The sequence below is a fragment of the Triticum dicoccoides genome, chromosome 4B (assembly GCF_002162155.2).
Source record: "Triticum dicoccoides isolate Atlit2015 ecotype Zavitan chromosome 4B, WEW_v2.0, whole genome shotgun sequence".
Taxonomy (NCBI): domain Eukaryota; kingdom Viridiplantae; phylum Streptophyta; class Magnoliopsida; order Poales; family Poaceae; genus Triticum; species Triticum dicoccoides.
Window position 1 is genome coordinate 598,098,359 of NC_041387.1, and position 22,225 is coordinate 598,120,583.

The following is a 22,225-nucleotide window of genomic DNA, read 5'->3' on the forward strand; positions in this document are numbered from 1 at the left end:
CCCCCAAGCACCATGTCAAGACCACCGCTAACAAGCACAAGGAACCCGCTAAGGGCATGGACGAGATACCCCAATCTGAGTTCATCCGTCTCAGGCAGATCAACCCGTATGTGAATCCTCGTGCTACCGTCATAGGCTGTGAGTTGTTTTGGACCAAGCAGCAGACTCTCATTTATCTGGATGTCATCAAGAACAAGCAAAATACCTACGTGGATGTCAAGTGGATAGACATGCATCACCTGAGGAAGGACAAGTATCGTGAGTACTTTGGAAAAGCTCTGGATTTGGTGGAGCAGTTTGATATTGAACATGTGATCTCTTTCCATCTTGACTATGACCCTGAGCTTATCTGTCAGTTCTTTGCCTCACTTTTCTTTCACCCTGGGGAGGAGCGGAGGATGACCTGGATGACCAATGGTTGTCAGTTGACTGCTACCTGGAAGGAGGTCATGGATCTGCTCCAGGTTCCTGATGACGGGCTCAACACACCAGTGGGTGTTCGCCCCCATGCCAATCCTGAGTCTGCTATCAAGGACAAGCTTCAGCCGTTCTATGTTGAGAAGGTGCTTTCCAATAGCAAGTCGGCGTGGGTGCTCAACTCATTTCTGGATATTATGTATCGCATCTTCTGCAACTCTCTGTTCCCTCGCATTGGTGACAAGGACAAGGTTCATGCCTATATGGTGGATATGATGCTCCTGTGCGAGGAGGCACGCGTGTCTCAGACTCAGCCACTTGATGTCTCACACATCATGTGGTGTGAGCTTCGGTTTGCGGTGTTCAACCGCAAGGTGCCTATCTATGGACCATACCTATTTCTGTTGATCTCCAAGACTTGGGCGAAGCAGTACCCTGGTGTTGAGTTCCTTGCTCCTGACTAGATTCGGCATGATCCATCAGTCTCCGTGTCAATCCCAACTGGGCAAACACTACTACTCGTGCTGAGGCGTCTGCTGCTAGGAGGGCTGTTGATGAGGATGAGGCTGAAGCAGAGGATGTTGCTGATGACCGTGCTGCTGGGTCCTCCCATAGTTCCTCTGTGCCCTCGTGGGCCAAGAAGCTGAAGGACAAGATGAAGACTCTTTTCTGCATGCAAGCTAAGGGGCAGTACAGGACTCACGTGGCATCCAAGGAGAGTCGTCGCCGCGACAAGAAGATCTTGAAGCTGTATGGAGAGGACGTGTCTGGAGGGTCTGAGGATCACATTACCCCAGAGGCTGAGTGGATGGAGAAACAAGGATACAAGTGGACTGATTCTGAGGAGGACGTCGAGGAGACCATTCCTGCCGCCGGGTCTGACGAGGATCATTGGGATGATTTCTCTGCTTGAGCCACCCCTTGTGTGTAGGTTTCCTCTCTGCCTTTTTGGCGTCTCGATGCCAAAGGGGGAGAGAGTGTAGGGATTTGCGAGTCGTGTGTCGGTGTGTTTGCATGTCTTGTTTGAACCTCGTTTCGGTTGTTTCGGTTGCTTTGGTTTGGTTTGTCCTTCATATGGTGTAAGACATATGCACTCTACCTATCTCAGTGAGCTTGTGTTATTTTGTGCTACCTTTGTTTATGCACTTGCTTAGTTGTTAGTCTTACATGCCTTGTCTCTAAAATATAGGGGGAGTGTTGATCCTAGCTTGTGTGTTGTGTAGTCCAAAGCATCCATCTAGATTGCACACATCTAGGGGGAGCCCGTCTACATTTTAGAGAGGAGGGGTTTGCCTCTGCTCATTATTGTTTCCCCTTGTGCAAATCCCGTATTGTCATCAATCCACCAAAAAGGGGGAGATTGTAAGGGCATATTTATCCCTAATGTTTTGGTGATTGATGACAATGCTTTTGCGAACTAATCGTGTGCCTTGAGTTTCTCAGTTGCTTCATCGCTAGGCACAAGACGGTTCGGTGCCCCTTGAAGACTTTTGAAGACGGTGTTTTTCTACGTTTCTTTTTGGTGGATTTGAGTCGTAGGAGAGCCGTACTATTAAGAGGGGGTCCGCGTCGGAAAGGTTCGGGTGGAATCATCACGTACACGTTTCCTTCCTTGTCTCCACCTTTCCCTTGCTCTTTGGAGCATTCCCCGTTTATCCTCTATGCGATTGTCTGGACTGCTGTTGCTGAGCTTGCGGTAGTACTGCTCCCTGGAGCGGTAGTACCGCAGGCACTTGCGGTAGTACCGTGCCCATGCGCGGTAGTACCGCGGGAGCCCATGGTAGTACCGCTCCTCTGGGGTCGTAGTACCGTGGCTCCCTGGCCAAGTACCGCTGCTTCGCGGTAGTAGGGGCGGATGTAATTTTTTACATTCGCGCCTGCACGGTAGTACCGCACGTCGAGCACGGTAGTACCGTGGGAGCCCACGGTAGTACCGCTCCTCTAGAGCCGTAGTACCGTGGTTCCCAGGCCTAGTGCCGCTGCTTCACGGTAGTAGGGGCGGATGTAATTTTTTACATCCGCACCCCCTCGGTAGTACTGCTCCTTGTGCATGGTAGTACCGTGATGGATGTTTGCATCGTCTCTTTTTCAGCAGAAGTAGGCACGGATGTATTTTTATTCATCCGTGCCCTTTCCAGACTAGGACTTACCTGCCTCGCGGTAGTACCGCTAGTGGGAGCGGTAGTACCGCTAGTGGGAGCGGTAGTACCGCACTCGTGGTAGTACTGCTCTCTGTCGGGCATGTTCTAGTCTCTGCAGCTGCCGCGGTAGTACCATGGTCCCTCACCGTAGTACCGCGTGGCCTTGAGGTAGTACCGCGTTCCTGGAGCGGTAGTACCGCATGTCGCAGGCTAGATTAAGTGGATAATGGTTGGATGTTGTCCACCACTATAAAAGGTGTGTCTCCTACCTCTAGTTGACCACCTCTTCCATCCCAAAGCTCCATTGTTGCTCCAAGCTCCATTTTCGCCTGATCTCTCTCCCTAGCTATTCAAACTTGTTGATTTGCTCGGGATTGGTTGAAAAGGCCCCGATCTACACTTCCACCAAGAGAAATTTGATTCCCCCCACTAATCCCTAGCGGATCTTGTTACTCTTGGGTGTTTGAGCACCCTAGATGATTGAGGTCACCTCGGAGCCATAGTCCATTGTGGTGAAACTTCGTGGTGTCGTTGGGAGCCTCCAATTAAGTTGTGGAGATTGCCCCAACCTTGTTTGTAAAGGTTCGGTCGCCGCCTTCAAGGGCACCAATAGTGGAATCACGGCATCTCGCATTGTGTGAGGGCGTGAGGAGATTACGGTGGCCCTAGTGACTTCTTGGGGAGCATTGTGCCTCCACACCGCTCTAACAGAGACGTACTTCCCCTCAAAAGGAAGAAACTTCGATAACACATCCTCGTCTCCACCAGCTCCACTCTTGGTTATCTCGTGCCTTTACTTGTGCAAGCTTATTTGTGTTGTATCTCTTGCTTGCCTTTGTTCTAGTTGTTATTGCATCATATAGGTTGCTCACTTAGTTGCATTTCTAGACAACCTACTTTGATGCTAAGTTTAAATTGGTACAGAAAAGTCTAAAAAGTGTTAGTTGCCTATTCACCCCCCCCTCTAGTCAACTATATCGATCCTTTCAGTCATCCCTACCCCGGAGCCCCAGGAAAGGGTGGTATTCCTCTCTCATTTCGTCTGCGGGCTGGGATTCCCCCTCCACCCGTTTGTCCACAGACTAATGTTCTATTACAGGCTAGACTTCCATGATTTGGCCCCCAACTCCATCCTCAACATCTCGGCATTTTATTGTCGTGTGCGAGGCCTTTCTCCTCATCCCACCTCACTTCGGCCTATGGCTAAAGACTTTCAACGTAAAGCCAAAAGTGGTGAGCGGCCAACAAGCGGAGTGCGGAGGCGCCATGGTAGGCAAGACGCCCGATGTCACCTGGTCCGAAGGCTCCTTTGTGGAGACCGTGAAGGGGTGGCAATCGGGATGGTTCTACATCACCGAGCCGCACGACACCAACTGGGCGGCGACCCCCGAATTCCGATCCGGCGTCACCATGCGGCTCACTTACTGGAAAGAGAAGGGCTTATCCTGGGGCTTAGTGGAAGAACTGACTGGAGTCCAGACATGTGTCCAAAACATGGTGAGTAAGAAAATCAAGCTCGTCAATGTGATCCAAGTCATGCTCTTCCGTCGGATTCTTCCGTGCCAGAGACGGATTTATAATCTGTGGGAGTTCGACCCGGCCGAATACCAGATGCTGAAAGAGCTCTTTGGCTCGACACACGAAGACATCTGGAAGGTGCTTTTCAAGGCCGGCGAGATACCACCGCCCACGACCGAAGATCGCGGGCTCAATGGTCAGTTTTATATTCGCGAGACATGCCTTTTTACTAACACGCCCACGGGAGGAATCTAAGCCTCCATGCCAATCTCACAGGACTAGGTAGCGGTAGCGGAGCAGAACTGCCCCCCTGGGCGTGCCCTCCTCCCTCGTGGCCGCCTTGTTGCGTCTTCGACTTCATCTCCAAGTCTTCTGGTTTCCTTTCGGTCCAAGAAAGATCATCGCGAAGGTTTCATTCCGTTTAGACTCCGTTTGGTATTCCTTTTCTGCGAAACTCTAAAATAGGCAAAAAAACAGAAACTGGCACTGGGCCTTCGGTTAATAGGTTAGTCCCAAAAATAATATAAAATAACATTTAAATGCCTATTAAACATCCAAAACAGATAATATAATAGCATGGAACAATCAAAAAATATAGATACGTTGAAGACGTATCAGGAAGTAATAAGTAGATGATGGGTTGCTAGAGTTACAGAAGCTTAAACCCTAGTTTATGTGTTGCTTCGTAAGGGGTTGATTTGGATCCATATGTTTCATGTTACGGTTAGGTTTACCTTAATTCTTCTTTCATAGTTGCGGATACTTGCGAGAGGGGTTGATCATAAGTGGGAGGCTTGTCCAAGTAAGGATAGCACCCAAGCACCGGTTCACCCACATATCAAATTATCAAAGTAACGAACGCGAATCATATGAGCATGATGAAAATTAGCTTGACAATAATTCCCATGTGTCCTCGGGAGCGCTTTGCTTTACATAAGAGTTCGTCCAGGCTTGTCCTTTACTACAAAAAGGATTGGGTCACCTTGCTGCATCTTAGTTACTTTTGTTACTTGTTACCCGTTACGAATTACCTTATCACAAAACTATCTGTTACCGAGAATTTCAGTGCTTGCAGAGAATACCTTACTGAAAACCTCTTGTCATTTCCTTCTGCTCCTCGTTGGGTTCGACACTCTTACTTATCGAAAGGACTATGATAGATCCCCTATACTTGTGGGTCATCAAGACTCTTTTCTGGCACCGTTGCCGGGGAGCGAAGCACCTTTGGTAAGGAAACATTTATATAGTGTGCTGAAATTTACTGTCACTTGTTACTATGGAAAATAATCCTTTGAGGGGCTTGTTCGGGGTATCTTCACCCCGACCGGAAGAGCAAAAAGTTGCTCCTCAACCTACTGAACCTACTAAAAATATTTACTTTGAAATTCCTTCGGGTATGATAGAGAAACTGCTAGCTAATCCCTATATAGGAGATGGAACATTACATCCCGATATGCACCTAATCTATGTGGATGAAGTTTGTTGATTATTTAAGCTTGCAGGTATGCCCGAGGATGTTGTCAAGAAGAAGGTCTTCCCTTTATCTTTGAAGGGAAAGGCATTGACATGGTATAGGCTATGTGATAATATTGGATCATGGAACTACAACCGATTGAAATTGGAATTTCATCAGAAGTTTTATCCTATGCATCTGGTTCATCGTGATCGGAATTACATATTTTTTGGCCTCGCGAAGGAGAAACTATCGTTCAAGCTTGGGGGAGGCTTAAGTCAGTGTTATATTCATGCCCAATCATGAGCTCTCAAGAGAAATTATTATTCAAAAATTTTATGCTCGGCTTTCTCATAATGATCGCTCCATGCTTGATACTTCTTGTACTAGTTCTTTTATGACGAAGACTATCGAATTCAAATGGGATTTGTTGGAAAGAATTAAATGTAACTCTGAAGACTGGGAACTCGACGAAGGTAAGGAGTCAGGTATAGACCTTAAGTTCAATTGTGTTAAAACTTTCATGGATACCGATGCTTTTTATGATTTTAGTACTAAATATGGACTTGACTCTGAGATAGTAGCTTCTTTATGTGAATCATTTGCTACTCATGTTGATCTCCCTAAGGAGAAGTGGTTTAAATATCATCCTCCCATTGAAGTGAAAGTAGTAGAACCTATTAAAGTTGAAGAAGAAACTATTACTTATAATGTTAATCCTATTGTTCCAATTGTTTATATTGAGAAACCACCTTTTCCTGTTAGAATAAAGGATCATGCTAAAGCTTCAACTATGGTTCGTAAGAGTTATACTAGAACACCTACACCCCGTGAACAAATTAAAGTTAAACCTAGTATTGCTATGGTTAAAGATCTCTTGGTCGATAATATTGATGGACATGCTATTTATTTTTGTGATGAAGCTGCTAGAATTGCTAAACCCGACACTAAAGATAAATATAGACCTATTGTTGGCATGCATGTTGTTTCTGTTAAAATAGGAGATCATTGTTATGATGGCTTATGTGATATGGGTGCTAGTGTGAATGCAATTCCTCATTCCTTATATAAAGAAATTATGCATAATATTGCACCTGCTGAGTTAGAAGGTATTGATGTTACTATTAAGCTTGCCAATAGAGATACTATTTCACCAGTTGAGATTGTTAGAGATGTTGAAGTCTTGTGTGAGAAAATTAAATATCCTACTGATTTTCTTGTTCTTGGTTCCCCACAAGATGACTTTTGTCCCATTATATTTGGTAGACTATTCTTGAATACTGTTAATGCTAAGATAGACTGCGAAAAGGATATTGTTACTGTTGGTTTAGGGGATATTTCTCACGACTTTAGTTTTTTCTAAATTTTCTAGACAACCTCATGATAAAGAATTGCCTAGTAAGGATAAAATTATTAGTCTTGCTTCTGTTGCCGTGCCTCCTAATGATCCTCTAGAACAATATTTGCTATACCATAAAAATAATATGTTTATGAATGAAAGAAGGAAATTTGATGAAGTATTTTTTAAGCAATGACCTATTTTGAAACACAATTTGCCTGTTGAAATCCTCGGGGATCCCCCTCCAACCGAGGATAATCCCGTGTTTGAGCTTAAACAATTACCTGATACTTTAAAATATGCTTATCTTGATAAAAAGAAGATATACCTGTTATTATTAGTGCCAACCTTTCAGAACATGAAGAAGAGAAATTATTGAAAACTCTAAAGAAGCACCAAGCTGCTATTGGATATACTCTTGATGATCTTAAGGGCATTAGTCCCACTCTATGTTAGCACAAAAAAAGCTGAAAAATGATGCTAAACTAGTTGTTGATCACCAAAGATGATTAAATCCTAAGATGAAAGAAGTAGTAAGAAATGAAATACTAAAGCTTCTGGAGGTAGGTATAATTTATCCTATTGCTGATAGCCAGTGGGAGAGGCGGGTGCGGAAGATATTTTTGGGTGGTACTGGGGCGTCGGACGTGGCGACGGTTCAGACGCCGCAAATGCCCCTGGTTTTGCATCCGGATGAGTTTGGACAACCGGGCTTTCACAGACGGATGTGATACCATGTTGAATGAAAAACTTTTATAGTGTCTGTTCTGACCATAAAATTGATCTGAAACCGTAAACTCGCCGGAACTTACAGGTTTGGCGTTTTTAAGGGGTCTGCTAGAGATGCTTTAAGAGTTCGCCTTGGAGATGGCCTAAAGGCTCTCGTCGCTACGAGAGAATTCTCCGCGACAGCGACCAAACAACCATGTTCGTGCAACGCGAACCAACCTGTGGTTGGATGGTTAGAGGGACTGTGGTATCCCCAGTTCATTAGGATTCAAATCCTGGTGCTCGCATTTATTTCTGAATTTATTTCAGAATTTCCGACGATGCACATCCAGTGGGAGGAGACGTTCCCGTCGACGACGAGGTGCCTATGGTGACTTTGTAAATTTCAAGATGATATGCCGACTTATTCCTTCGGAGGTGCTTATAGGGGTAGGATATGCGCGTGTACGATCATATGAGTGAGTATATGCGCGTGTATATGAGCGCTTGCGTCTGTACTGTGTAAAAAAAAACATGTTCGTGCAACTCCGCACAGGCCAGGCACGATGCGTCCGGTCGAACCAGAAGACAGGCCATGAAAACGTGTGAGGTGGCCGCGGTATATTCCACGGAAAACGTAGAGCGCACCAGGCGCCAAAAGGCATCCTCCGCCACCACATCTTCCTCGCCTCAGTGACTCCCCCGCCTTTGTCCCTCTCCCCCCGCCCCAGCCGGCGACCAGCCTTATCCCGCGCCGGACATAAAGCCCCTCCCCTCGCGACTCCCTCCTCCCTCTTCCCATCCGCCTCGCCGCTCGGTCCATCTCCTCCGCCCTCCTCCGGTAAGTCTCCCCTCCCCGCACGAGGCAGCCAGGCGGCTTTACTCCGTCATTCCCTTGCGCCGGCGCGGCTCCAGTTCCCCCGTTTAGCGGAATCCTCGCGCCGCTGCCTAGAATCCGCGCGGCAAGCGTTGGGTAGCAGCCCCGGAGTTGGGGATTTTCTCGGGGTTTATTATACTTCAGATTAGATTAGAGGCGTCGGAACTCCCGATCGACTGCGAAAATCAGCCGTAGACTTCACCGGGCGGATGCTGCGTGCTTGATTTGCTCACCCTGCAGCCACACCCCATTCGCCCATTTCATGCTTTGGTTCAACAAGTTACTACAATCAACTCATGTTTCTGCTGCAAAATAAGTGATGGATCATGTGGAGCTCTCATATCTATAGTTGACACAGCTGCCCTGATCCTTTTCTCTACACTTTTATTCTCATCTCCTCAACCGAAAGACCGCTCCACTCTCAATGGACAAAATTCTCTGTCATTTGGCTCTCGGCAAATTGTGACTTGTTATGGCAGTCTGAATCGATTGACCTGTTACAACACTTGGCTTAATAGCAGAGGGCCTCGTGAGCTACGAGTCTAATTGCTCTTCTTGATTATGCAGATTTCTCCTGCGCCTGTTGGTTGAATAAGGTTGACAAGAATCTGCCGGACTACTTGCTTCAGTATGGATACCAGCTGCCTATCATCTATGAACATAGCTGGAGCGAAGCAAGTAAGATCTTTTGCTGGACAACTTCATACGCAGAGGTGTTTCACAAGTAGCAGCGTCCAGGCACTAAAAACTAGTCATCGTACGACCTCCCTTGGCTTAAGGAATAAAGTAAAAAGATCACGTCATGGACTTCGTGCTCTGCAGGTTAATCTTTTGCCTCTGTTTCTATTTTTGGAAAAGCCTATTCGTTATTTTATCTCCCCATAGCATTTCTTGTCAAATAATTGCTTGCCTTCTTTGCAGGTTGTTTGCCAAGATTTTCCAAGGCCTCCACTAGAGAACACGATTAACTATTTGGAAGCTGGCCAGCTTTCTTCGTCGTTTAGAAGCAGTGAACGCCCCAGTAAACCATTACAGGTCGTGATTGCTGGTGCAGGTCTGAAGTCTGATGTAACTCGAAAATTAGAACATGTATAATTTTTCACACACCAGATAACCTTGAGAGAATCACCATTGCCTCTTAGCATTACTAGTTTCTGGTGTGAATTTTGCAGGACTGGCTGGTCTATCAACTGCAAAATACCTGGCAGACGCTGGCCACAAACCCATAGTGCTTGAGGCAAGAGATGTGTTGGGCGGAAAGGTCTGATCGTTACTTACATACTTGCTTATCTCATCTCTAAAGTTGTGCTCGTTATGTGATCTTAATTTTCATTTATTGTCTTCAGCCTAAGTAGCTCATATTCACTGTTATCGTTGTTGTTTCTTATTGTTTCTATCGTTGTATGCCTTGAACAGTTAGCTGCATGGAAGGATGAAGATGGTGATTGGTACGAGACTGGCCTTCATATTTTTTGTAAGCTCTGGTTCTGGTTCTTCAAGGTTCTCTTTGTGCTTCTGTGTGTTATCTAGGTTACTTCCATTACCAGTGTATAGGTAGATGTTTCAGACAAATATGATAAAACACCTTGAGTGAAGTACGAACTGATCTCTGAGGAGTCATGTTCAGGTTCTGAAATCGCAAAAAGAAGGAAAGTGTTTCGTTCTGTCAACTATTATTTTTGTTTGAATTTCTACTAGATGGGCCTTATTTAAAAGAAATGTTTTTAGTGGACTTTATGCATGGCCATTATTAAGAAAGGAATTCTTGCCGAAGTAAAATCGGTCCCAAACTCTTTTAAGCCTGGAAGTTTGTACACTAACATCACATACAATAGTTTAGATTTTAATGTTCCATACGGCATGGTTGGCTTGGTTGAATAGTTTCTTTTTATCTATAAATTTTTCTTCTACCAGCCTTCTCTTTCCTTCTAATAGCATGTGTACGATACTTTTCATTCTGTGCATATATGTAACCATATGTTTTTTCTTTTCAGTTGGAGCTTATCCCAATGTACAGAATTTGTTTGCTGAGCTTGGTATTAGTGATCGCTTGCAATGGAAGGAACACTCCATGATATTTGCCATGCCAAACAAACCAGGAGAATACAGCCGTTTTGATTTCCCAGAGACTTTGCCGGCGCCCTTAAATGGTAAGGTTATACATAGTCCTGGTGTTGCTCAATAGAAGAAAGAATGCCAAGAGAACTCAGAAATGCATCCTAGTGTTAGTTCTTTTAAGTGCTAATATGTGAATCAACTAGTGGGTCAATTAGTAAATACAAACAACTATGATCATGGCTGTTGAGCTACTCTGCCAATCAATATCAGGTTATCATTGACTATGCATGCATTTAACAGGAGTGTGGGCCATACTGAAAAACAATGAAATGCTTACTTGGCCGGAGAAGGTGAAGTTTGCTATTGGGCTTCTACCAGCAATGCTTGGTGGCCAAGCTTACGTTGAAGCTCAAGATGGCTTAACTGTTTCCGAATGGATGGAAAAGCAGGTATGAGCTCACTGTGTCATTTAGCCTCGTCACTGTAGTAAACATATTGCAATCTCTATGAGGCTAGGTTGTAACGAGGTTTTGTTTGCTAATACATTTCTGCCTTTTATTGTCATATTCTTTGGTCCTATGCTCAAGCTTCCATCTTTCATCTTCAACCAAGCCCTTTTGTATGCAAATTAGGCTTAAGCAATGCTTATAGTTTTATGAATCTTTCAAGTTAAATCCCAAGTGAGCAAACGAAGAGAATGCAGGTTCTTATTTGCTAATTAATGCACAGCAGGTTCACCTTTCTTATTTGAACTAAAATGTTGATAAGTGCTATTTTCTTTCTTTTGTTGTTCTCAGTAATTGAGTCAATACAGTTTCTGATACAGTTATTTAATCAGCACAGGGTGTTCCTGATCGAGTCAACGACGAGGTTTTTATTGCAATGTCCAAGGCACTGAATTTCATAAACCCTGACGAGTTATCCATGCAGTGCATTCTGATTGCTCTAAACAGATTTCTCCAGGTACAACTTCAGTTCCTCTATTCCTCCTGAAGACATAGATGACATATTCTGTCCTTTATTACCTTTAGAAGATGCAAGCATTCATTCACACAATCACACCATAATAACAACTTGGGGGCATTACTTAATGAAAAAACTGTAAATGTGTAGGAGAAGCATGGCTCGAAAATGGCATTCTTGGATGGTAATCCTCCTGAAAGGCTATGCATGCCTATTGTTAACCACATTCAGTCTTTGGGTGGTGAGGTCCGGCTGAATTCTCGTATTCAGAAAATTGAACTGAACCCTGACGGAACAGTGAAGCACTTTGCACTTACTGATGGGACTCAAATAACTGGAGATGCATATGTTTTTGCAGCACCAGGTGCGATTTATTTTCAAGAATCATGCTTCCTTTGCACCTATTCAGTTTAACTGACTAGCTTGTGATTCAGTTGATATCTTCAAGCTTCTTGTACCACAAGAGTGGAGAGAGATCTCTTATTTCAAAAGGCTGGATAAGTTGGTGGGAGTTCCTGTCATCAATGTTCATATATGGTTAGTTGATTTAAATGTTTGGTTGTAAGTTAAGACGTCATTTATGTGTTGTGGTTCTACTTGTGCCCGTGTGCCCCATGAATTTTTGAAATACCTCTTAGTGTTTCTGTTGATTTGAATATTTCAGGTTTGACAGAAAACTGAAGAACACGTATGACCACCTTCTTTTCAGCAGGTATGTCTTTTGGTCATACTGATCTTATTGTTGACGCCTAATGAATATGTTGTCCAGTATTCAAATTGGGTGCATTCTTTCCTACTCCATGTTTGAATTCTTGGTTGATACTGTACTAAATAACATATGTCCCTTACAATATATCGATCTTTCTGTTTCAGGAGTTCACTTTTAAGCGTTTATGCAGACATGTCTTTAGCGTGCAAGGTACTAACTTGATGATTTAGGCTTAGTTTGCAGTTCACTTCTAAGTATTGCACGTGGGTTAACCTGAATTTATATTTCACTATGACCAAATGCCCCAAAGTCTATACGCCTATGTAAAAAATATGCATGTGCCGCAGAAGGAATTCATTATTAAACTAATAATTACTGTTGGCATTTCAAATTTTAGTTATCTTAAAGAATGAAGTATGGCATCCTTTTGTCATTGCTGACATGTCAGTTGACTGCTGATTTATTAATCGTAATTGTTTTTTTTCCTCTGATGATAATAACCGTAATAGCTTAGGAAAAAGAATGAAGGACATGAACTAGTACTCATCCTTTCTCTTTCTTTTTCTTTTCTAACTGTTTACAGGAGTACTATGATCCAAACCGTTCGATGCTGGAGTTGGTTTTTGCTCCAGCAGAGGAATGGATCGGACGGAGTGACACCGAAATCATCGAAGCAACTATGCTAGAGCTAGCCAAGTTGTTTCCTGATGAAATCGCTGCTGACCAGAGTAAAGCAAAGATTCTTAAATACCATGTTGTGAAGACACCGAGGTCAGGACATTTCCCTGACACCCTTCCTGATAAAGTGATAACTAATCAAGAGGCGGCTTTGATGCGCTCTTCTTCTCTTACATGGTTTACACTTCCTGGCTCGCTGTTACAGGTCCGTTTACAAGACCGTCCCGAATTGCGAACCTTGCCGACCTCTGCAACGATCACCGATCGAAGGGTTTTATCTGGCCGGCGATTACACAAAGCAGAAATACTTGGCTTCCATGGAGGGTGCGGTTTTGTCAGGAAAGTTTTGTGCTCAGTCCATAGTGCAGGTAAATGCTCTCTCCGTTGTATTGGGCGTTCATAGATGCATCAAACTTGTACGCTGTTGTCTTCGTGCATCACGGTGCCCCGTTATCATAGTCTAATATGCTATCGCGTTTCTGCTCGCAGGATTCTAAGATGCTGTCCCGCAGGAGCCAGGAGAGCCTGCAAACCGAAGCCCCCGTCGCCTCCAAGTTGTAGCTAGTTAGCGCGATTCAATTTTTTTTAGCGTTTCCTATATGTCATTGTCACATTGTTGTAGAGTCCACCAGTGAATTGAGCTGACAGCCACATATTGGGACAAAAAGGGAGATTTGTAAAACAAAGAAGACCTTTTGCAGAAGGGCAAAAGTGATAAAGGGATCTTAGATATTATTATCTTGTTTGCAGTTGGAAACCGAAGCAGTAACCGTGGCCGATTGCTTTTTCATGTCCCCTGGAGTAAAACCCAAGTCAAGGTTTGTGTGTGCGAAGGAGAAGAAAGCATGGACAATATCCTAACGATATCTAAGATCTTTTGTCTGCTTGGATATATTGATGGGCTTGGTCAGCTGCAATTTTCAGAAGGGTGTGTGTACAGGCTGGATTAGTCTCTCAAGATATTCCTTGTGGGCCCCTCAATAATTGTACTTGTGAGATATTTCCTGTGGTAGGTATGTCAACAGGAGATCGACTCAAAAAAAAATCATCAGGAGATAGTACTCCCTCCGTTCCTAAATATAAGTCTTTTTAGACATTTCAAATAAACTACAGCATATGGATGTATGTAGACATATTTTAAAGTATAGATTCATTCATTTTGCTCCGTATGTAGTCATTTGTTGAAATCTTTAAAAAGACTTATATTTGGGAACGGAGATGGTAGTACTGGCAGGCTAGTAGGCCATACATATATCTGAGGTGCTAGTAGGGCATATCATTTTATTTTTCCTTTTCAAAAAGGGCGGATCATATCTCGTGGCATGGGTCTTCGCTAGCTGTATGAGATTGTCTGGAATGGATGTTCCATTCCATGTGGGCTGTAGCTCAAGCCTTCTTGTTGTGGATAATGACTGAACAAAAGCATCCAAAATTCAAAAGGAAGGAGAAAAATCCCACTCCGTGATTAGATATTATGAGGAGAATTATCTGAGGCCCGAATGCTTGCATTAGGCTTCGGTACGTGATTCATGGTAGGAGGGCATGTTAGAGTACGGGCGCCCGTCAAGACTAGGCCTATCACGGTGCACATTCGTACACGTACGTAGCTCCATATTATGACAACGATATTTACCGGCAAAAACAAGATGTCATACAATGTACTCCCTCCGTTCCTAATTATAAGTCCTTTTAGAGATTTTAATATGAACTACATACGGCGCAAAATGAATGAATCTACATTCTAAACTACGTCTATATGCATCTGTATGTACTCCCTCCGTTCGGAATTACTCGTCCAAAAAATGAATGTATCTAGATGTGTTTTAGTTGTAGATACATACATTTTTGTGACAAGTAATTCCGAACGGAGGGAGTAGTTGAAATATCTGAAAAGACTTGTATTTAGGAACGAGGGAGTGTAATTCTTCTTCTGCGTGGGTGTGCTCTGTATCACTGGTCTGGTTTAATATAGGTCTAAGGTCCTCTCCGCAACAACAATTAACAAAAAGAAAAACCCAGACATGCCGTCGCCACAGATGCCTTCATAGTCGACGGAAACGCCTTTCACATCGAGGATCCTTATTCGAAAAGGAGGGAAAAGTGCGCAGACGGATTCTTCTATCTACCATGGTCTTTTTTTCTCTGGCGGCGGCGCACAGAGAGATAAGATGCAGCAAAACGTGTTTCGTCACGAGTGGCGCGCGCTACTCTACCGCAGCTAGTTGTGGTCGTACGTCTTCCTCTAATGTAGTACTTTCTCGGTAAACTAATATAAAAGTGTTTAGATCACTACTATAGCAATTCTAATCTCAAGCAAGGTGAGCTAGCTCTGCGGATTGCGTGGGCTGGGTTTAGTCGAGCGAGCCGTCGATCCACGCCAAAGCAAAGCAAAAGCCATGGTAACAACGGGAGGGAATACGTACGATCGAAGCTGGACAGGGAAAGCGTTGGCCGTCGTCCCCCGGTGCGGTGCACCGTCGCCCACGTCGCCCCGTCCGTCCGCCCGCATGTCGGCTAGCGAAAACACGGCGCGTCCACGTAGCCAGTCGCGCGGGAGAGCTCCGGCCTCGCCCGCCACAGTGTCGCGGATGAGAGTGGCCCACTGGGCAGTAAAGCGCACGCCGATCCCCTCCGCTCTGGTCTGGTCCGGCCTGGTCGGCCTCCCCTTCCCTTGCCCCGCAGATCTTTGTGGCGGGCGGGGCGGCCAACAAATATCTGGCGGCGGGGCGAGATATTTCCACCCCCGCGCCGCGCCACCCCACCTGTCGCCCCGCCACGCTGGAAAAGCGCCGGCACGTAGGCGCAAAAAGGGCGTCCATTCTTTGCCTCTCCCCTGATATTTGCGGGCGGAGGAGAAATACTTCCTTCCTCCGCCCGTCCGCTTGGCTTGCTCATCCATTCTTTGCCTGCTTCCTTCCTCCCTCCCTCCGCTCCGCCGCTGCTATTTCTCTCCCCTCCCCTCCCGTCCCGTCCGGAGAGACCACGCCGGCCGAATCCCCACAGATTTCCATCCCATCCCCGCCACGGCTCGCTCGCTCGCTCGATCGATCTGCCCTCCGTCGGGGTCGGTTCTTGGCCTGGATCCTGCGGAATCTCTTCTTGATTGTTTTCCGGTTGTTGGGGTTCCAAATCTCTTCCGCGCCGGTCTCCTCCCCGACCTCCAGGCGGGCTCAATTCAAGGGGATTTGCTTCTTCCTTCCTTCCTTCCTTCCTTCCTTGGATCTCCTTCCCGCCTCTCCGCGCCACATCTCCCAAAGGAAATCCGCGGGGAGATCTTTCTTGTCTCAGGCCAACACAGGCGAATCCGTTCCTCGGGGTCCTCTGCCTGTCCACCCCCCTTGTCGGGCTCCTTCTCCTGACAAGTAGAATCAGATGGGCGAGGTGTACCTGGATCGCTCAGTCAAGCCGGAGCCAGCGGACGTCGGCATTGCCCAGGTAACCACTGGTCCGCCACATGTTCCCTCTCTCCATTTTTATTATTTTATTTATCTAGCAGTGTGTGATGCATGATTGCTCGATTTTGTTAAGAAATAATATCGAGTAATTTCCATGGTCCACTGTTGCTTACCACTCTTCTTCTCAATTCAAGGACCAATATTACTTACTATGTTCATAACAGCAAGGCCAAGAACAAAGGAATACCCTAAATGCTTTAACACCCGTTGTTTGTCTGAACCGTCACCTTTGTTCGGAAAGAGGTCTCTTCAAAACATAGTTCCTTCCAGAAATTAAAAATAAAAAAAGCTGTGCGCTGCTCCTGCTCCTGCTCCTGCTCCTGCTCGTTATGTGCATATGATTGCAAGTTACGAAAACAGCACCAGTCTCGCCAAATGGCTAAATAAATTTGGAAAATGCTACCACTGTGGCCTTGAGCATGAATTACCGAAAAAGGCTTCAGCCCCGCTTTATATATAAAGCACAGATCCTTGAGCATGAATTTTGGATCCCTGCTTTACTTTCATCTTGTTAGCAGATTTCTACCCCTGGAAATTAATAAACTGATTAGTGCCACCATGTTGTTCTTTGACAGGGCAACCAGGTTACTAACCTGATGTCGGCGGGATGGACGGATGAGAGGCACACGGATTACATAAGCTCCATGGAAGCCTCTTTCATCAACCGACTCTACAATCAGGGACACAACGCGAACAAGAAAGATCCAGGTACCAATGGGTTCAAGGTTCTCCAAGGTGGAGCTGGAGTGTGGAAGAAAGTCGAGTTTGAGAGGCCCAATGCTTGTGCTCAAGTTGGGGCCAAACAAAGCCTGCCTGCAAACCCCTGGATCCAGCATTTCAGATCGCGTGATTGCAGCAGCAGCAGCAGTGCAAGAGGTGATGGGGCACAAACTTCAGTAGGCGATCACGAATCGGGTATCCGGACTGTCCCTGGGAGCACTCCGTTGTCACACGGAAGGGAATTGGGAACTTGCAAGGGAGAAAGCCTTCTCGATGAAAATTCAGGTACCTAGCTCAATTAGTTCCTTTAATCTTTAGCTGATTTTATGGAAGATGCATACCTATGTTATCCGTAAGCTCATAACAGATAGCTATGGGCGCTGTTGTTTTATGGTAACCATGTTCTATATCAGCATCCTGCGGTGAACTAAATTTCTGATGCCATGTTTCTCTCTGCAGAGGTCTCTGATCAGAACTTTGCTGACGACGACGAGGCAGAAGTTGGCGCAGAATCAAGCAAAGCATGCAAGAAAAGGAGATTGAGCAGTTCTTCCACTTACTTCACTCAAACGATCCAGTGAGTTTACAGGATCAATTAGCATAGTCTGTTGCAAGCGTTGACAAAAGCAACACACCCAATTACTCAAAGAGCCTGCTTGCTACCTCAAAACCTGTTGGAACTTGGAAGCAAGGATGCTCTGAAGTAAAGCATGGAAGAGTATTTCTCGGTAAATGCGCCACCGGTGAGCACTGGAGGGTTTGTTAACAGATTAGATTCTGGTTATGTATCTCTATTTTGCAGTTAAAAGTCGATTGTGTGGTCCGCTCTAGTGCCCCATTATGAGGAACAACAGGCTCACTCACTGCTTAGTAGTGGTATCGTGGTTGATAGTAATATTGTTTCATTTTACGGATGTAATGAAATGTTGTTGTTTGCAATGTGAATGAAATGTTCATGTTTGCCACAAGACAATTAGATGCTACACACATGTGGAGTAGCATGGTATAAAACCACATATCAAATTGACAGCTGATAACGCTGATTCAATTGGTATTGACATGGATGAAAAAAAATACTTGTAACATGATCCTCTTCTACTCAAAAGATGTGGAAGTACCAACCAGATCTGGAACGAGCGAAATGCCCGGTTGTTTCCCTTTTTTTTTTGGGGCCCTTCTGGCCACTGTACGTCTCCTGCTTATGCAGTGCAATAAATCAAAGTTTTTGGAGTTGTTGAAAAGAACATTTGGTGCAGTTATCCGCTTGCTGGAATGTGTGGTAGGAACATAAACATGGAGGATCTTCATCGCTCATCTGCAATCCCCTAATCCCGGGGGAGCGGCCTCGACCACACATGAAAGCATCCAACATAGGCTATTTTCTTTGAGAGTGGAATTTGCTCCCGAGTTACATGGAGCCCTTTTTAGGAAAAAATATCAAATATCAAATTTTAAAGTTTGAAAAAAAATCTGGAAAAATACACTTGAATATAGAGATGTATATAACATTTCTGTAGAATCTCAGTGATGAAATATGCTATGGTGTGAGCTGCACATGATTTAATTTTTGTGTAGCTTTCACCAAGGCATATACTCCCTCCGTCTCAAAATAATTGTCTCAACTTTGTACTAACTCTAGTACAAACTTGTACTAATCTGAGACACTAATTTTGGGACGGGGGGAGTACATCCCTAGGTTCTTGTGTATTTTTTTAGTTTTGTTGGAACTTCAAAATATGATTTTGTATTTTTCAAACATTCGGGCTCCATGGAGCCTGCGATCCAAAAAATCAATTCCGATTGTCTTTGATCATGTAGCCTCATCGTCGACAAGGAGTGATTTTATTTTTATTATGATGATTTGATGAGGTGTCACCCATTCCAGCAGTTTGTACTTTTGTATCCTGGCCCATCAGCGTTCAAATCTTGGTGCTCGCATTTATCCTGGATTATTTCAGGATTTCCGGTGATGCACGTTCAGTGGGAGGAGACGTTTCCATCGACTACGAGGAGCCTAAAGCGACTTCGTAGAATCTCAAGATGATATATCGGCTCAGTCTCTCGGAGGTGCTCCTAGGGGTAAAGTGTGTGAAAGCACAAGTGCTCCCTAGGTGGTTTTGGTAATTAATGTCAACATATCTCTTGTTGGACTAACACTTTTATCTAGTATATTTCAGATAAGTTCAACATTGGAGTGTCATGGACTAAAGGAAGTGGGAACTCCTTCAAAATGCTAAGGACAAATGATTGGCTCAAGCTTCAAGCTCAAGACTCTTCATTTTACATTTCAGTGATCCAAGATCACATTGAGTCTATAGGAAAGCCAATACTATCAAGGAGGGATGAGGTGTTGCTTAATGAGCCTCTTGCTTCATGTGCTTAGTGATATGCTCCAAAAACCCTCAACCACTTTCTCACATCCACATATGTCCTAAACCTAAAGTCAAACTCGGCCCCACTGATTCTTCCTATCCGGCGCCACCGAGTTTTGATGTCTTAGCCACTGCCACAAACCCTGGGCAAATCGGTCTCACCGATAGGGATCTCGGTCTCACCGAGATGGGATTGTAATCTCTCTGTGTATGCCCATTATCAAAATCGGTCTCATCGAGTTTGAGCAATCGGTACTACCAAGATTACAATGCAAACTTCATGGTTGACTCATTACCAAAATCGGTCCCACAGAGTTTGATAATCGGTCCAACCGAGTTTGCCTGACCAACTCTCTGGTTAGCCAATTACCAAAATCGGTCCTACCGAGTTTGTGTAATCGGTCTCACCAAGATTACGTTATGCCCTAACCCTAACCATATCGGTCCTACCGAGTTGCATCTCGGTCCCACCGAAAATCCTAACGGTCACTAGGTTTACTAAATCGGTCTGACCGAGTCTGTTGAATCGGTCCCACCGAGTTTGGTAATTGTGTGTAACGGTTAGATTTTGTGTGGAGGCTATATATACCCCTCCACCTCCTCTTCATTCGTGGAGAGAGCCATCAGACTAAACCTACACTTCCAACTTACCATTTCTGAGAGAAAACCACCTACTCATGTGTTGAGGCCAAAATATTCCATTCCTACCATATGAATCTTGATCTCTAGCCTTCCCAAGTTGCTTTCCACTCAAATCCTCTTTCCACCAGATCCAAATCATATGAGAGAGAGTTGAGTGTTGGGGAGACTATCATTTGAAGCACAAGAGCAAGGAGTTCATCATCAACGCACCATTTGTTACTTCTTGGAGAGTGGTGTCTCCTAGATTGACTAGGTGTCACTTGGGAGCCTCCGACAAGATTGTGGAGTTGAACCAAGGAGTTTGTAAGGGCAAGGAGATCGCCTACTTCGTGAAGATCTACCGCTAGTGAGGCAAGTCCTTCGTGGGCGACGGCCATGGTGGGATAGACAAGGTTGCTTCTTCATGGACCCTTCTTGGGTGGAGCCCTCCGTGGACTCACGCAACCGTTACCCTTCGTGGGTTGAAGTCTCCATCAACGTGGATGTACGATAGCACCACCTATCGGAACCACGCCAAAAACATACGTGTCTCCAATTGCGTTTGAATCCTCCAAACCCTTCCCCTTACATTCTTGCAAGTTGCATGCTTTACTTTCCGCTGCTCATATACTCTTTGCATGCTTGCTTACTATGTGTTGTGAATGTTAAACTTGTGCCTAAACTCCACTTAGTTTTAAAAAGGCTAAAAACTGCAACTTTGGTACTTAGTGTCTAATCACCCCCCTCTAGACACCTCTTCTCAAGGTCCTACAAGTGGTATCAGAGCATTGGTCTCCATTGCTTTGGTTTAATCACCATTGGAGGAAGATGGATGAGTCTACTTTGGGGAGTCTTAGACATAGAGTGCCTATTCTTGATGGAGAGTATTTTCATGAGTGAAAAAATGAGATGCTTGTAATTTTCAATCAATATCATTTGAACAAGTACATTGCTAGTCCTTGTGCACCTTGTGTTGATCCTATGCATCCTACACTTGATGAGTCAATTGACATGATTAGGAATGTTAGAACTATTAATCTTATCAGTAGAGGCTTGCCTAAAAACTTGATTATAAAACTGCCTACTCTTGAGTGTGCCTACACTATATGGAAATTTCTTGAGGAACGATTTCCTGATTATTCTTTGAAAAATCTTGATGAAATTCTCCATAAGTCTATTGCCTTGAGTAAGATGAATACTAGTGATCCTATGTTTGTGATCGTCTATTTGAGCTTACAAACCTTATGCGTGCCAAAGGAAATGTTGGTATTATTAGTGATATTATTTTCGAAGCTATAAAAATTCATAGACAAGATCATTGTCAAAATCACTCTAACGAATCACCCTCTCTAGGATTTGATCCACCACATGACGATGTTGAACATGGATACTATGATGAGGATGATGATAGTGACTTCGATCTTGATGATGCAATGAGAGATTTTGGTCTTATGGCAAATCTTCGGGGATATATGTCAGGAGGAAAGGAATGGGTCCTTGACAGTGGATGTACCGATCACATGACCGGAGATAAAGACATGTTTCGTGAGCTTGCTGATAATGATAGTCCTCGAAAGTATGTCACTTTCGGTGACAACTCAATGGGTAAGGTGGTTGGCCTCGGTAAGGTGGCCATCTCACACGATAGCTCCATACAAAATGTCATGCTCGTTGAATCTCTTGGATACAACTTACTTTCAGTATCTAGACTTGATGACTTTGGTTTCAATGTCTTATTTACTGAAGTTGATTGCCAAGTGTTTCGTCGAGACAATCATAATGGTCTTTACCGGTATACGTAGAGGTGATCTTTACATTGTTGATTTCACTAAAAAGGCTCAACCTAAAACTTGCTTCATTGCTAAATCCTCAAAAGGTTGGTTATGGCATAGATGACTAGGTCACGTTGGCATGAGAAACTTTGACAAGCTTATTAAAGGAAATCATATCCTTGGAGTTAATGATGTCATATTTGATAAGGATAGACTTTGCAGTGCTTGTCAGGCAGGTAAACAGGTTGGAGGAAGGCATCCCGTGAAGAACATTATGACCACAAGGAGGCCACTTGAGCTACTTCACATGGATCTCTTTGGTCCCAACTCTTACAAGAGTCTCGGTGGAAATTCTTTTGGTCTAGTTATAGTCGATGATTTTTCCAGATTTACCTGGGTGTTCTTTCTCGATGATAAATCGCAG

General features: G+C 44.5%; 2 protein-coding genes across 2 annotated transcripts; both read left to right on the plus strand.

Annotated features, from left to right (window-relative positions):
* Positions 1 to 8,257: 8,257 nt before the first annotated feature.
* Positions 8,258 to 13,651, plus strand: LOC119291676 (15-cis-phytoene desaturase, chloroplastic/chromoplastic-like). The gene is made up of 15 exons (XM_037570484.1): positions 8,258 to 8,417; positions 9,021 to 9,275; positions 9,375 to 9,507; positions 9,626 to 9,714; positions 9,870 to 9,927; positions 10,448 to 10,603; positions 10,812 to 10,960; positions 11,355 to 11,474; positions 11,625 to 11,838; positions 11,909 to 12,011; positions 12,139 to 12,186; positions 12,348 to 12,393; positions 12,767 to 12,954; positions 13,067 to 13,229; positions 13,351 to 13,651. The coding sequence occupies exons 2-15, from the start codon at positions 9,084 to 9,086 to the stop codon at positions 13,420 to 13,422; spliced, it is 1,731 nt and encodes a 576-aa protein (XP_037426381.1). The 5' UTR covers positions 8,258 to 8,417; positions 9,021 to 9,083; the 3' UTR covers positions 13,423 to 13,651.
* Positions 13,652 to 15,610: 1,959 nt separating this feature from the next.
* LOC119291677 (cold-regulated protein 27-like) lies at positions 15,611 to 17,992 on the plus strand. The gene is made up of 3 exons (XM_037570485.1): positions 15,611 to 16,296; positions 16,892 to 17,321; positions 17,496 to 17,992. The coding sequence occupies exons 1-3, from the start codon at positions 16,234 to 16,236 to the stop codon at positions 17,615 to 17,617; spliced, it is 615 nt and encodes a 204-aa protein (XP_037426382.1). The 5' UTR covers positions 15,611 to 16,233; the 3' UTR covers positions 17,618 to 17,992.
* Positions 17,993 to 22,225: the final 4,233 nt, after the last annotated feature.

Bases quoted from the DNA above. Each gene is read 5' to 3' on its own strand.
- LOC119291677 (XM_037570485.1), top strand. From the start codon at position 16,234: ATGGGCGAGGTGTACCTGGATCGCTCAGTCAAGCCGGAGCCAGCGGAC. The intron at 16,297-16,891 runs GTAACCACTGGT...GTTCTTTGACAG, and splicing joins CGGACGTCGGCATTGCCCAG to GGCAACCAGGTTACTAACCT. The intron at 17,322-17,495 runs GTACCTAGCTCA...TTCTCTCTGCAG, and splicing joins CCTTCTCGATGAAAATTCAG to AGGTCTCTGATCAGAACTTT.
- LOC119291676 (XM_037570484.1), top strand. From the start codon at position 9,084: ATGGATACCAGCTGCCTATCATCTATGAACATAGCTGGAGCGAAGCAA. The intron at 9,715-9,869 runs GTCTGATCGTTA...TGCCTTGAACAG, and splicing joins GAGATGTGTTGGGCGGAAAG to TTAGCTGCATGGAAGGATGA. The intron at 10,604-10,811 runs GTAAGGTTATAC...TGCATTTAACAG, and splicing joins TTTGCCGGCGCCCTTAAATG to GAGTGTGGGCCATACTGAAA.